Here is a 15,402-nt window from a genome sequence, read left to right as displayed (position 1 = left end):
CTGCCCAGGGATATTTTACAGTGCAATATCTGCAAATCATTAATACAAATGCATTGAGTAATCAGATACTAACCTGCTGCCAGCTCCTCACTAACGATGTTTTTACTGTGATTTTACTGCCTGCACTTAAGTTATTTTTACTTCTGTTTTGACTTGTGCCAAAATAATTAGATTAAAAGAAACAACAAATCAAAACTATATCTTAAGGATATACTCTTGCTCTGTCATCTCTTTTACTTTGCTGTGAGTGGTGCTTTATTAAATGCTGTAGTCTTAGGAAAGTAGATGAGCTTTGGGTTTTAGGGGTAGTTTCAGTTTTGAAGGTTAAGTCTTGCTAACTGGCAGTCACACCAAGAGTCATGAATTTGTGCCCAGGGTGGTTTTGTTCATTACCTCCATCATATAACTCACTTTCTAGTTATTGTCTTCAGATTTTACACAAATGAAGGTGAGGAAGAAACATTGCCTAGATATATTCACTTTTTTCTTTCATAGAAAGAAAACTTAGAAATACCTATTTAAAGAACTGCAAATATCCCCTTAAACTCTTTGTATTATAACCTGAAAGAATGAAAAGGAAGGTGGTCCCTTTGTAGGAACAACATTTAGTCTTCTACTGTATTTTTTCGCAGGACTGTTTTAGTTACAGATGTTTGCAGAGCAGCAGTGTGCTCATCTGTCCACATGTGTCATGAAAATTGTGTCAGTGCAGCAGCGGCTTCCATATTGTAGTCTTTAGGAAACTGTTGTGGTACCTGATCATGAGTAGATGGTGCTGTGTTCCTGGCAATGGGAATACCATTGCAAGCTCCTGCAAGCGTGCCAAACATGTGCAGGTGTCCAAAACAGAAAGATTTACTGATCTCTAATTTTATCATAATTCTTTAAGGGGTGTACTTGTATGTATGCATGTATTCCATCATCCATCTTTCTTCTTGTAAGGCAGTACTAGAGGAGTCTGCAAAAGAATCGACTGGCTTGGAGTACTTAGCTCCATTACTGTCTCAGCATGAGGCACAGTACTTGGTGGGGCATCTTTACCTCTCTGGAAGGGGACAATAGAAATTGACTGACATGCACTGATTGCACATAAGTCTGAGCGGAATACATTTAAAACGATGTACAGAATACCTTGAGGATTTTTTGTAATAGTGGAAATAGAATCATTCTCTTACTTTTCATGAGTTCTAAACATAAGAATAGTGTGTTATTTGTAGTACGTGTCCATGCCCTCAAGCCAAAGTGATTTAGAGTACTCTGTATTCACTAAAAGGAAGAATCCTATTCCTAAACTCAAAATAATGTGACCGCCTTGCTAATGTTGGTTTTTACCCATTATAAGCATATACTGTAATCAGAGCATCTGTTGGGAGTGTTTAATCTCTTCTTTTGCTTGTTACAAGTTAAAAGCATAACTGCAGGAACTATCGATTTCTGCTTGTACTGCTGTGTTTGTAGATACTGAGCTTGAGTTTAATCTCATGCCAGGGTTGTTCCATCTAAATCAACTGAGTGTCAACCTGGCACAGCTGAGATTAGATTCTACCTCAGTACTGTGCATCTAAACAAGCAAAAACAATGAAGCTGTCTAAAAATAACATTATAACTATTGTGGAGTTATCTACTAACTTTAGGTAAGTCTGAATTTCAGAAGAGCTTATGAATTAGAATAGAGCAGTTTTGAGAGAGATTTTTATTTTTTTACTTTTTAGGAAATGTGCACTGTTGAAGAACCCAATGAAGAGTTCACATCTAGACATAGCTTAGAATGGAAGTTCCTATTCTTGGATCACAGGTGCAATTCCTTCTATGTATAGCAGCAATAGTAGCTGAATCACAGTGGTGGCTATAATATTTAGAGTTTGCTAATCAGCATTAACTACTTGTAGCTTGTGTTGGGTTTAATTTTTAATTTTTTTCAGAGCACATACTGTAAACAAGAAAACTTATATAATGAGATAATTTTGTGTGGGTTTTTTGTGTGAAAATAAAATGACATTAATTTTTTTATTAATTAGGGCACCTCCGATAATAGGTTATCTTCCTTTTGAAGTTTTGGGAACATCAGGCTATGATTATTATCATGTGGATGATCTAGATAATCTGGCAAAATGTCACGAGCATTGTGAGTACGACTAAGTTGCTAAAACGAGCAAGTTTGCTTTATAGATGTTCAGTTTAAAGTTTGTTAAATTGTACAACTGTAGTAGTGGAATTTTGTGATATATTTGAGTGAAGTGTCTTTACTCCCATTCATTTGACATTATTGCACTGCTGATCTTCATCTTTTTTCTTTTGATACTGAACTACAAAACAGATTTAACCTTATCTTATAATTTAGAGTTTTCATTGTGGTAAATTGGAGTGCACAGCACTATGACTAATAGTTCTCCAGTTCTTCCAATAACATCTAAAAGGCTCTGTGAAGTTTAATAAATGCAAAAATTGTTTAAACATGTAATAGAATAACCTTTCTGTTTAGCTATGTTTTTCTTTATAAAGCTGTATTAAATTTTTTGCACATAAATTTTCCACAGTATGTAAAAAACTCCACAAAAATGGAAGTTTGAATTCTGCAGTTCTCTGAAAAATGCAGTGTAAAATTTTTTTGGTAGAAAGCTACAGTTTTAAACCTGTTCTTAGTCGTTGTCATCATATTGGATTTACACACAAGTTTGGGCCATATGAAGCTGGGAAATAATGTTTATTATGTAATTGCAATATTTACAGACTGGAAAGTCAGTCAACTTTATTCTTCACTTTTATAGTAATGCAATATGGGAAAGGGAAGTCATGTTACTACAGATTCCTTACAAAGGGACAACAATGGATTTGGCTGCAAACACATTACTATATCACGTATCACCAGTGGAATTCCAGGCCAGAGTTTATTGTCTGTACACACACTGTTGTAAGGTAAGTTATTTTTTAAAAATCTATATTAGAGAAATTCTAATGGCATGGGAGCTGTATTGCTGGTCTTTTTGGAGGTAGAGAAATCATAGCAGTTTAAAGAATCGTTGGAAAACTTCCTGAGATACTTTGTAAGCAAGGTAGCTCTGAGGAGTTTGTTTTTTGAGGTATGTTTTTTAAATCATCCAAGAATATAGTAGTCATATTTGGTTTGTTCTTCTAGTTATGCAGAAGTTAGAGCAGAAAGACGACGAGAACTTGGTATTGAGGAGTCTCTTCCAGAGATAACAGCAGATAAAGTGAGTGTCTTATATAATTTTATTTTACCTCTTCTTTCTTTCATACTAAAAATAATATGTAAGCAAATAGACAGCAGCAAGAAGTGTTTTGTCCTGTTACAGATAAAGTAATTATTTTGATCTATAAATAATATGACTATTTAAAATGATCAAAGAAGTCTAGGAAGGGTGTTTAACTGTATTCTGGCCTGAACACTTACCCTCCTCTTTTCAGGAGTTCATGTGCATGTAGTTATAACGTGGCAATATCCATAAGTCCTTATTAAGATCTGATTCCTGCAGTTTGATTCATAAATAAATGTTCTTCCTTACTGGAAGCACCCATAATCTGAAAAACCAAGGTCAACGCACAAAGGTGGTGTAAAGGAATTCACAAGAGGAAAGCAGGAGCTGTTCCATTGTGTGAATCTGTCCCACTTCACAGAAGTACACAAAATTCCTTTTGAATTAAGGTCCTTGGAAGCTCAGTGAGTCTTAGATAAGCCAGCTTGTGCAGATGCTCTGTCATGTTTTCCCTGGCAGTTCAGAAATGTTTTCCCTTGGCAGTTCAGCAAATTTCATCTGACAGTGCTCCTTCTAGTAGAATTGACTCATCCTTTCTCAAAAGAATAAGCAGTTCACTCATTACTCTGGTGTTCAGAATGAACTGAGTTGTTAGAGAAGGAGGTCAGCTCAGCAGTCAGTTTGTGGCCTGTGTCTGCATGCATGTTGGTTTCTAGGCGTATATGGCTTTGGTTTGGTTTCTTTTCCAAGGATAAAAGCTGCAAATGGAAACTGAGCTTACAGATACCAAACAGGCCACTACTTCTGCACAGTCACCTGTGTAAGGGGGTTGATTAGCCACAGCATGGTCTTAGATATTTGCTAACAAAAATGTACATTGTGTGCTGAATCAGATAAAATAATTGTTGTTTGTGTGTGTCTCTTCAGAGTCAGGACTCTGGGTCTGACAATCACATAAACACAGTGAGTCTCAAAGAAGCACTGGAAAGGTTTGATACCAGCCCCACACCTTCTGCTTCCTCCAGGAGTTCAAGAAAATCTTCACATACTGCAGTATCAGATCATTCATGTAAGCATCAACTGTTGAAAATATAATTGCCTTCCTAGTGAAGGCTTTCTCTACTTTACTTACTTTGATTAAATGCATAACTAGCAGTTAATCATCATTTTATGAAAAGTGTGCAAATGAAAATGTCCTTTTTGATGGTTCAGAAATCTGCTGATCACTCATTTTCAGAGGTTGTATAGTGACTTCTAAAAGTACAATAGCAGACCATAGAACACCCTGTTTCAGTCCATCAGATTGCATTATTGTTGGATAGTCAGGGTAAAAAAAGAGTCCAAGCCTTAAGCTTTTTTTTATTCATGAAAAGCTTCCTGTGATTTGATTATTGAATTGCAGAATTGAGATTACTATTAACATGTCTCTTTCTGTTGTAACTCTGAACATTGTCAGCAACACCAACTAAAATGACAGTGGACACTAGCACTCCTCCAAGGCAAAACTTATCTGGTCATGAAAAGACTGCACAAAGAAGATCATCTCTGAGTAGTCAGGTAACTCTTCAGAGAAAAATTTTGTACTTAATCAGTGTAATTCACCTTTAAAAGGTATTATTAAATCCATATAACCTTTGTTTTATTTCTTCTGAAAACACATAATTTAAACTATAACAGTTTCTCTTGAACATGTGCCTATCAGAATTGTATCATCAGTATGCAACTTCGGTATACTACATTTTAAGGGAATACAGTAATTAAGCATATAAGTATTTAATTTTTGGCATTAGGATTTGCAAGCTTGTATATGAATCTCTGCTTTCACTCACACCTAACTTCTTTCTATGATTCTGCATTTTTAATATATATATGTATATGAGCAATTATATACATATATATAAAATTGCCAGCATAATGCTGTGTGTGTCCCTATAGAGAATTCATATACATTTATGACTCTAAGAATATTAGTGAATATTTTCATATAGTTTCTGAAATCTTGGTAACATGAGAAAATATCATGCTTCATGTACTTTGTGCTCATGTTCCAGTTGAACTAATACATTCACTTCAAAAATAGAATGCTTATGAAAATATGTATTTTTAGAAATCATTAATTTAAGAATAAATCAAAGGTGTCAACTTCCAAACTTGTTGAAAAGTTTTTTTCTTACTACAAAGACTTTTTTTTTAAGACTTTTAAAACAGTTGTAATTGTAATTTCTGTTTTTCCTCTTTTATACCTACTGCTTTTATATATTTTTAGCAGTGGAAAAATTATATATATATAATGTATATAATCAACTGCTCTAATGTTCTTAATTCTCTAATATTTAAGGTTAGATATTTCAGGAAACATTTACTTGTTTTTATCACATCTTCATATGATGCTATTTTGGAATTGACACTTTATGTAAAGAAATATTTTATGTCAAGTATGAAGTTCATTCTTTTCCAGTTATGGAACAATTTTTTAAATCCTAGTCTTTAAGCTCCCAGTCTCTTGGACAACCAGTAGCACAGCCAACGATGTCTCAGCCTGCAACTTTACAGCTCCAGTCTGGCATGTCCCAGGTATGGATCAAGTTGGTTTATTGTTTATTATTTTTTAAACAGTCTTGTTCTGAATATAAGGTTAATTTCTCTTTCAGAAATTGAGTTGTTTGGTGCCAAACTCACCTTTAAAATTATTCTCTTGAAATGAGCAAATTCCCCAATTTGATACTTTTCCTTTATTTGTTTCTTCCTGTTACTTGTGTGGATATAGTTTTCAGCCTTGGCCATTAGAAACATGGATATAAACACAATTTAAGATAAAATATTTTAGGATATGAATTTAAAAATCCATCAACTATGCTGGTAACTTTCTACACATATGCTTATAACACAAGGCAATTTAGTCTATGAAACACTTTTGTGAAATAAGAACAGTGGTATCGAGTCCAACCGAAGATCTGTGTCCTGTAGATAGGATGTAAGTATCAAAAGGTTATATTGACTTGTGGCCCGTAGCAGACGTCTAGAGAAGAATAGAAGTGGCAAACATCGTTTCTCTGTGGGCTCAGCCTTCCAACAGTTTGTGACTGAGGGTATTCCCAAGTTATTTGCATATGTTTTAGCTCTGGGTGAATTTTTTTGGTAAACTGGTAAAATTCTAATTTTTAACTTGAGAGAGCTTTAACATCCACAGTACCGTGTAAACTGCTAACGCTTTTTATAGAGTCTTGGTGATTTGGACACCAGTCCATTTCTTTTGCTATGGATTTTTTTTTTTTAGTTCACCAATTCTGATGCATCAGTTAAATGTGACATCAATTAAATGTGAGTTCTGTGACATTTTCATACTAATGAATTTGTCCTCAGAGTATGGTTACAAGCAGTTTGAAAAGCAGTGCTTGATTTCTTTGCTACTGTGGAGGAGTGTATTTACTGCTTATAAATAAAATGTCATTAGTTTTGCTCAGCTTTTAATTTATTCATTGCACTACAGCCTGTGTTTCAGTTTTCAGCTCAATTAGGAGCTATGCAGCATCTAAAGGACCAGCTAGAGCAAAGAACACGCATGATAGAGGCAAATATTCATCGGCAGCAGGAAGAGTTGCGTAAGATTCAAGAGCAGCTTCAAATTGTCCACGGTCAAGGACTCCAGGTGAGTTAGTGTAACTCTTACAGGTTTGATCTGTAGAGAATTTAGGCATGTAAAATGAGACTTGGGCACTTAATTCCACAAGGTGATCCTCCCTACTTCCTGTCAGCTGCCATCTGGACCTAACGTGCCTAAAATCCGTAGCATCTGAAGCTACTGTTCCTGAGGTACCTGCCATTTTGCTTCTGAATGTATCTGGAAGGGCCCCAGTGTAGCTTTGCAGTGTTGAGCAGCTTGAGCCTAGTTTATGCCTAAACCTAAATGTAAAAGCATGCAGTGGTTGTTACTTCTTGCAGAGTTTTGCAGCCGTTAGAATATTAATCCAAAATGTGCAAGATAAGCATTTATTTCCTCTTTTAGCTCGAGGGTGTCAAATTCATACCTTTTGTTTCTTAAACTGTCCTAACTATCAGGCTGTGGTCCTCCTACACACCCTCCTGGTGAAGTGGTTCTACTTTGCATGTTATACTGAAGTAGTTACTGAGCCAGAAAGACAAGCAGTCTAGAGGATGCATTCCTCAGTCTAGCAGCTGACTACCTGATTTCTGTATTTTAACCAGTATATTTTTTTCTAATTTTGTTATTCACTTTTCATCAGCTATCTTTGCAAGAAAAGAATGACCCTATGGGGTTTTTCTAGTTAAAAAAAACAAAACCAAAAAAACCCTCACCGAAACCTAAAATACACCTTAAGGAAATAATCTAAATATTTTCAGTGTGGATTGTGAATAAAGAGTAGAAAAAAATACTTCCTGGAAATACTGAGTATGTTGCTTAAGTTTTGTTGAAGAGTAGGAGTTTCTGGCATGTGCCATTTTCAGTGTTCTATCATGTCTAGCATAAGCCTGCCAGCAGTAGACTGCCTTGTAGATGCCTCAAAAGGAGAGATTCACAGCTCTCTTCCCATGCACTGTGGAGGGACCTTATTCAGGACTGTGGAAACTGGGGAAGATATCTAAGTGCTGCACATTCTGCCTTATTACCCTGTCTTGTTGTAGTCTTGGGCCTAACTTTTTGTAAAGACTCAAATATTTTTGTGCTGAATTCAGTTTATTACAACAATGTTGGAAAGTTCAGTATAATCATTCTGATTTCTTGATTGCCAAGGAAAATTATGCTCTTGGTGCTATGCCTGGATCTAGTGATTCTGAGATTTTCTTCATTTGAATTAGTTTCACTGCTGGAGATCTACAAATAGAAACGTGATCTCAAATACGTTTTGTCTTCAGAAAATTGTAGACTACATAACAAGTTAGTCTCTAAATAGTACTTTGTCTTTAAGAACAAATATTAAACCTTAATGTTTAGGGCTCTAAAAATCAGGATTCTGATTCTTATCAGTTACAGTAGCGTCTCTGAATACTGACCCTATATGGGAGTTGGGCCTTTTGCTCTTGGTGTTTGCAATGCTGTTTCAACACTTCTAATAACTAAGATGAAACTTTATCTTACATTGATTTAAAATAATTAAGTTTAGTTTCTCTAAAACATCTTGAACAATTAACAGATTTTTCTTAAAAGCTAACTTGTGGGTTTGTTTTGGTTTTTTTTTTAAGATGTTCTTGCAGCAGTCAACTTCTGGACTCAACTTCAGTTCTGTGCAGCTTGCTTCTGGAAATTCTTCAAATGTTCAGCAGCTTACGCCAATAAACATGCAAGGTCAAGTTGTTCAAGCTAATCAGGCTCCAAGTGGGATGAACACAGGCCATATAAGTACTCCACACATGATACAGCAACAGCCTTTGCAGAGTACTGCAACACAGGTAAAAGTCTCATCATTGATTTTGCTGGATGGAATATATGCTCAAAACCATACCTGAAACACAACAATAGCTTCCCTGACATCCTCCTCCCAATTTTTTTTTAACAATGTCCTTTGAGTCGTATTAATTTCTTCCATGTTCCAAGTTTTACAATTGAAATGCATTTATGTTCTTGATAATGCCATTTCAGATCTTGTTTTTATTTTAAGACTTAGGCATGTAAGTAATTAATAACAAGTAGCTTTTTTGAAAGACCAGTATCAAGAAAACTTTCAGGTTGCCTTTTTTGGAATGTTTATGAATTTTCTGTTGACAGAACACATAACTGAGATATTTGTACTAGGTGAGCTTGAAACCCGGTGTCCAGACAGCAAATAAGTAGAAAAGCATAGGAACAGGACAAGCATATATTGGTGATTCTGCAGTTGAATTTTCTACTCTTCAGCAATTTCAGTGAGATGCCATAGGTGTATGACATCTGTAAAGTAATAGCCTTTTTCTTCTATGAGTTTATTCAGTTTCTTTCAATTCCATGTAAACTTTTGAAATCCACGGTATCTCGTAGTGAGTTCTACAACTTTACTGTCTCTGAAATATGATTGCTTGTTTTTTAAACTTGCCACCCAGCTCATATACTGAGAAACACATTGAGCAGCTATTCACTTTTCATCTTCTCAGTCATACATGATTTCAAAGTCCTCTGTCACATGTATCTCCATAGAAGCCTGTTCTTCAAGCTGAACACTTCTAATGGGTTTGACCATTTTGTGCATGGAGGCTCCTTATACCTCTGATCTCTGTGGTCACCCTCCTCTGCACCTTTATCCAAATTCCATACTTTCTTTTTGAGATTTGTGAAGAGGCAGACTAGTGGTAGACAGTGTTACCATCTCAGCAGTAAGCTAGTTCCAGACTTTCAAGTAAGAAATTGATTGACGTGATGTGCACATTTTAGTCTAAGTCTGGCACAGAGATGCTAAAGGAGTGGAAAATAGGATCTTGAACAAACAGTATGCAAGTAGCTGAAAAATTCAGGAAAAAAATAACCTGAGCAGGAGAAGAGGTTAATCTAAGAGATTTTCAGATGTCTGAGGGCCAGTCCCACCTCCAAATCCTCAGTCAGTACAAATACCTGTGTACTTTAAATTAAGAATTCATTTGTAATAGAAGAACATTGGCAGTTGTGAAGTATGGGCAATGACAATGAGGAGGACAGCTGTAGTACCTGGCTATTTTCAAATTACTATCTCATAAAATATTTTTTCTTTTCAGCATAATCAACAAAATGTGCTTAGTGGACACAATCAACAGTCTTCTCTTGCCAGTCAGTCACAGAACACAGTCTCGGCACCTTTGTATAACACTATGGTGATATCTCAGCCAACAACAGGAAATGTGGTCCAGGTTCCTTCTAGCTTACCACAGAACAATAACCAGAATGCTGCTGCAGTAACCACTTTTACACAGGATAGACAAATCAGGTAAATCTTCAAGACCAATATTGCTATAATGATATGTTTACATAGCTACATCATATACAAAAGGAACTAAAGTAGCATTAAAAAATCGTGTGATTTATTATTTTAACTATATATGGATACAACTGTTAAACTAAACTTTGCCCAAAATAACATGTTTGCAGGCTTTTCAAAACCCATGTTGTTATAGCAAAGTATGAACGTGACAAATCTGCGTTTCTCAAGTGCACGTGATGCTTAATTATTTTTTTTCCTAAAGGGACTCCAAATGTCTTTTTCTATTAACAGATTTTCTCAAGGTCAGCAACTTGTAACAAAACTTGTCACAGCCCCAGTAGCATGTGGAGCGGTAATGGTACCAAGTACTATGTTTATGGGACAGGTGGTGACAGCTTATCCCACTTTTGCTGCCCAACAGCAGCAGCCACAGACTTTGTCAATAACGCAACAACAACAGCAGCAGCAGCAGCAGCAGCAAAGTCAGCCAGACCAGCAGCAGCAGCAGCAGCTCACCACAGTTCAGCAACCAGCTCAGCCACAGCTGACCCAGCACCCCCAACAATTCCTACAGGTAATGCAGCATTCTCTACAAATTTTTCAAAGTTCTGACACTTTCAGCATTGCTAGCTTATCCTCGAAGTGCTTTATCTGAAAACATCACTTAAAATAGCAACCTATGAACAAGCCTGATGCATGAGGTAAGTTTATTCTGTAGCTATTCTCTAAAATCTTGCTACTTAAAGGAGAGGTAGTCTTTCCTGCAATTTCACTCTATGCTTTGTCCTATTTTACATCTTCTTCCCTTTGAATTGCTGCTCTTGATTGAGCATGGGATGAAGAAACAGATGCTTCCCTTTAAAACAGCTTGTGTTTTCTTGCATTCACATATTAACGCAAGAAGGTACGAGAGATGATCTCAAACACAATTGGTTGGTATGGAAAGCAGCATGCAGCCCAAAGCAAGACATGTCCCTGTGACACAAGGCATGAACATCTGTCTAGGCTACAGGGGAGCCTGAGCAGCAAGTAACCTTGTAAGCAGAGAGTAGAGAAGAACCTTGTTTTAGTGGAGGAAGAAGAGAGATTGGATCAAAAGAGAAGGAAGGCAAAACCCAAGGAGTTTAGAGATAGGAAATCTCAAAAAGAAAAAAAAAGATCCAGAAGGTAGAAAGAATTGATGGGGAAAACTGTTGCCATTTGTTCATCCCAGTTAATCGCTGGCCCATAGCTCACCCAGCAGGTGATGTTGGTGAGGGAGGTGTGGTAGCTAGAATACTAGAGAGGAAGTGCCTCCAAGAAGACGTGGGTTAAAAAAAATCTTAATTTGGCCTCTGATGTTGCCTTCTCCAAAGAAAGATAAAGTCCGTGTAACTATCACGATGTAGTTTGTGCACATTCTTAACATTCTTTAACTACTCTGGGAACATAAATTTACTTTTTTTTTTTTACTCTTTAAGAGTATACATAATTAAAAATCCTTATTTTGCAAGTATTTCTTACTATGTGTGGTCTCGTATTTGCACTAAATTTGGGATCCTGTGCATAGGTGGAATATATACAAATGCAGTAAGTAATTGGAGGCTTAACCTACATTTATATGCACAAGGAATGGTTACAGTTCTGTTTAGGGCTGAGTAAAGTTTTCTTTCACTAGGTCATTGACAGAAAATACTGACTTGCTGAAAAAATCTTTCATGGGAACATACCAATTTCAGTCATGCATCAGGCAAAGGCTTTTCAGCTACAAGTTGACTCTCAAAAAGACAGCTGAAGAATACCTAGTGATTTGCATTTCAGCACTCATTTATGCAGTGGGAAACTCTTAAACTGAATCAAACCAGAGCGCAGATTTGAATGTGTTCTCTGACAAGTCAAATAAATACTATAACAACAGTGCTGTTTAGCAGGTCGGTAGTGTCTGTATCTCAATTTAAAAGTTTGTACGATTTTGACTTAATTCTGGTGAAACAGAAGATTTGTGAAAGATGAAGATCTCCAAAGGTGTGTTCCTGTCCTAGAATTTCTTTCTAGGCAAAAGTTCAGTGTTTTTAACTAAAAAGTTAAAAAGTTAAAAACTAAAACGTTTTCAGGCAAAAGTTTAGTCTTTTGGGCTTCTTACAGTCTGATTCTGTAGGTGCAGCAGTCGATGTAGTTTACTTTCTGCTGCAGAATGTGTTTCAGGATTGAGACATCCAAGTGCATTTGCACCCATCCTTTGTTGCTTTTCTTCAGTAACCATCATCTTTTGGTTCCGAGAAGATTAATATTAAAACTAAGTACTATTTCCAATCGTAATAAATCTTCAAAGGGGATGTTTGGGTCTGCAAATGCGGCAGTTTCTTTGACTGTTCAGTTTGGCTGTGGGGGATAAATGTGATCTGTGCCAAGGCATGCACTGTTTTTTCATTTGACTGCAATGACAGCCACCTGCACTTGTTCAAATAGATTCCTTAAGTCCTGTTGTGCTCTTGTGGTTTGAAATGGAAACAAATTGCCATGTGTTCCTACCCATTGTCACGGGAAATTACGAAGACCAGTTACAGCTGCTTTATTAATTGGTCAGATGCTCTAATTAACTTTATTAGTATGAACTAATCTTTGCATTGTTTGCTCAGCTTAAATGACCAAATCAGAAGTTTATTTTGATTGAACCCTTACGAAAAGTTAAAAAGCAGCTAGGCCTGTGTTTCTCAGTACAGCAGGAAAAATAATCTTTTTCTATTTCCATGTTTTAGACATCCAGGTTACTTCATGGAAATCAGTCAGCTCAGCTTATCCTCTCTGCTGCTTTCCCACTACAACAAAGCACTTTTACTCAGTCCCACCACCAGCAGCATCAGTCGCAGCAGCAGCAGCAGCAGCAGCAGCAGCAGCAATTTTCACGACACAGAACTGACAAGATGACTGATTCTTCCAAAGTTCAGCCACAATAGTGTGGGGCTCTGCCTCTTTTTGAAGCAAACTACCAGGAGGGGGCGGCTCCACAAACAGTTGCACTGAGGCTACAGAGGTAGCAGTACAAAGGCTTTCTAACACCACAGTGTTGAGATCCACTTCTAACTTCTGGAATCTGTTAGGAAAAGCCACAAGATGATGACGGGGACATGGCCAACTTTGATAGTTGCCCCAGTTTCTGTGTTCTAAAAGATTTGCTGCCATGCGTTAATTTGTCCAGGTAAAATCTCAAAATGTGACTGAAATGAGAGGGCTGCTGAAAATACTGGTATTTTTATCAATCCTGTACATTTTTAAAGTATTAAAATGGACATGGAGCAATTGTTTGAATTAGCAGAAAAAAATGCCAGGAATATAGTCCAAAAACCATCTAATTTTTTTCAGATGATTATGGGACAGTAAATACTTTGAAAATGTTGTGTGAAATCCAGTTCTCTGTTGTACAGATGCTGTAAAATATTGTGTATATGTCTGCATAAAAGGAGAAAGAGCAAAATATTTTATATGATGCATGAAAATGTAATCTGTTATTTGTAGGTTTGAATATGTTTCCCTAAATTCTCACGCCATACTCAGACTAATATTTTCCTCTGTTCTACCCTTTTGTTTACAACATGATGCATCATTATTTTCACCCTCAATGTGGGCACAAGTCTCTTGTTTGTGCTTTGTCTGTGATGTCAGGGTTTGTTCGGTGAGGTATAGCGTGTTGGTTAGTTGACTTCTCGAGGTTAAATTATTGATGAAGCTGTTTGAACTGGTGATCATGCATCAGGGTTCAGGACATTCAGATTCATGAATATCATCCATCATTTCATAATTAATTCATTGTTTTATTTGAAAAATAGGAATTTGCACTGCTTTCTTGCGGATGGTTTGGAATTTTATTCCCCAAAGCTATCTTTTGATATAGTTCATAGTTGGAAATATTTATGTAAAAGGTTTAAAAAAAATGACAGTAATTTTCAAGAATGTTTCAGTTATAGGAGTAATTTGCACAAAAATATATTTACATTTAATAACCTTTTGGGCACTTTTTAACCACTTTCTCTGTGGTGAGAATTGTAACTTGTTAAAATATGTTGGAATCTTTTTATTCTCCTTCAAAAATTAGTCAGAACTAATTCAGGGTCATTTTAACAACAACAACAAAACCCATAGTGCCTTGATTTTAATTCAGGTGATAATGTTGAACATCTTGAATTACAATGTCTTGAATCTGTAACCATTTTCAATTTTGAAGTCTTAGTACATTGTCAACCAAACTTGTCTATCTACTTCATAGATATTTCTGTATTGTGTTGATTTTAATAATGGTCTGAGTTGAGACCATGAGCATTTTTGAGTGGTACTCCCCCTCAAACACTAGCCAGAAACAGAGGAGTCTCTAAAATCTCAGACCTTGAAGGTAATACTCTTAAAAGATCAAAAAATCTAAAAGTATAGAACTCCTTTTGCCGGAGGAGGAATAGTAAGCTGATTTTTTTGTTGGGTTTTTTTTAAATCATTTTCGTAGCATTTAAAGTGTGTTTTGGGGGAGATCATGACTGCATTTAACACTACCAGGCAATTGATTTAAGAGATATCACTGAACTAAGACTTCAGAAGGCAACTTCACTTCACAAAGAAAATAAAAAGTTCCAACAGATATGATGTGCTATTTTAAGTAAATGTTCAGTAGGGTTTTATGGTACTAGTTTGTGGAAACCAGAACTTCAGAGGAAAATGAATAAATGCTGATAGATCTGATAATTAAAAACAAAAACAGTAAAAGCAGTTAAAATTAGTACTAGGGAGAGAAAGCTGGATTAATCTTGAATACTGAGGAGGAGTTGAATGAATGTAACCAAATGGTGATGGACTATTTTGTACTATGAAACAGTTTGATTGTATTATTGGATGAACCAAACCCACAGGAAGGTAATACCAGTTTAGCCAAGCGTTTGATAGAGCTGGTTATGTTTTGAGGCTAGCCTTTGCCTCTGCACGTGCCCCGCCATTAGATCTTTGTTATTCCCCAGTTATAAAGCAAGAGTTTGGCACCAAAAAGCGCAGTAGTGAACAAGGAAGGAGAGTGCGAGAAACACGGTACCAAAGAGAATCAGATTGCTTTCTGCTCCAAGAAGCCTCTTGCCACCTGGAGCAAGGAACAGATGCCAATACCAAACAAAGCAAGGAACACTTCCCCTTCTTTAAAGGGATTTCTGGCATTCTCTGGGCTGGAATAATTGTCAGAAACCTGTTTCTGTAAAGTTCTATGTAAAGAAATCCTGCCTTGCTCTACTCTCCCTACCACGCCATTCCACCTGTTTCTAAATTAAGCTGCGTTGACTAGAGGTCTGTGC

General features: G+C 36.4%; 1 protein-coding gene across 1 annotated transcript in view; it reads left to right on the top strand.

Moving 5' to 3' along the window:
• Positions 1 to 14,294, top strand: part of CLOCK (clock circadian regulator) — a 63,682-nt gene extending 49,388 nt beyond the window's left edge. The window contains exons 12-23 of the mRNA XM_050895773.1: positions 1,713 to 1,795; positions 2,019 to 2,125; positions 2,769 to 2,916; positions 3,137 to 3,212; positions 4,143 to 4,284; positions 4,672 to 4,772; positions 5,700 to 5,789; positions 6,706 to 6,864; positions 8,418 to 8,624; positions 9,897 to 10,105; positions 10,391 to 10,673; positions 12,838 to 14,294. Coding sequence (XP_050751730.1) covers positions 1,713 to 1,795; positions 2,019 to 2,125; positions 2,769 to 2,916; positions 3,137 to 3,212; positions 4,143 to 4,284; positions 4,672 to 4,772; positions 5,700 to 5,789; positions 6,706 to 6,864; positions 8,418 to 8,624; positions 9,897 to 10,105; positions 10,391 to 10,673; positions 12,838 to 13,035 — 1,803 coding nt within the window. The 3' untranslated portion in view covers positions 13,036 to 14,294. The remainder of the gene's footprint in view (positions 1 to 1,712; positions 1,796 to 2,018; positions 2,126 to 2,768; positions 2,917 to 3,136; positions 3,213 to 4,142; positions 4,285 to 4,671; positions 4,773 to 5,699; positions 5,790 to 6,705; positions 6,865 to 8,417; positions 8,625 to 9,896; positions 10,106 to 10,390; positions 10,674 to 12,837) is intronic.
• The last annotated feature ends 1,108 nt before the right edge of the window (positions 14,295 to 15,402 follow it).

This window comes from Gymnogyps californianus, chromosome 4 (assembly GCF_018139145.2).
Source record: "Gymnogyps californianus isolate 813 chromosome 4, ASM1813914v2, whole genome shotgun sequence".
NCBI lineage: Eukaryota > Metazoa > Chordata > Aves > Accipitriformes > Cathartidae > Gymnogyps > Gymnogyps californianus.
The sequence above is the reverse complement of the archived record's forward strand: the minus strand, read 5'-3'. Positions and strand labels throughout refer to the sequence as shown.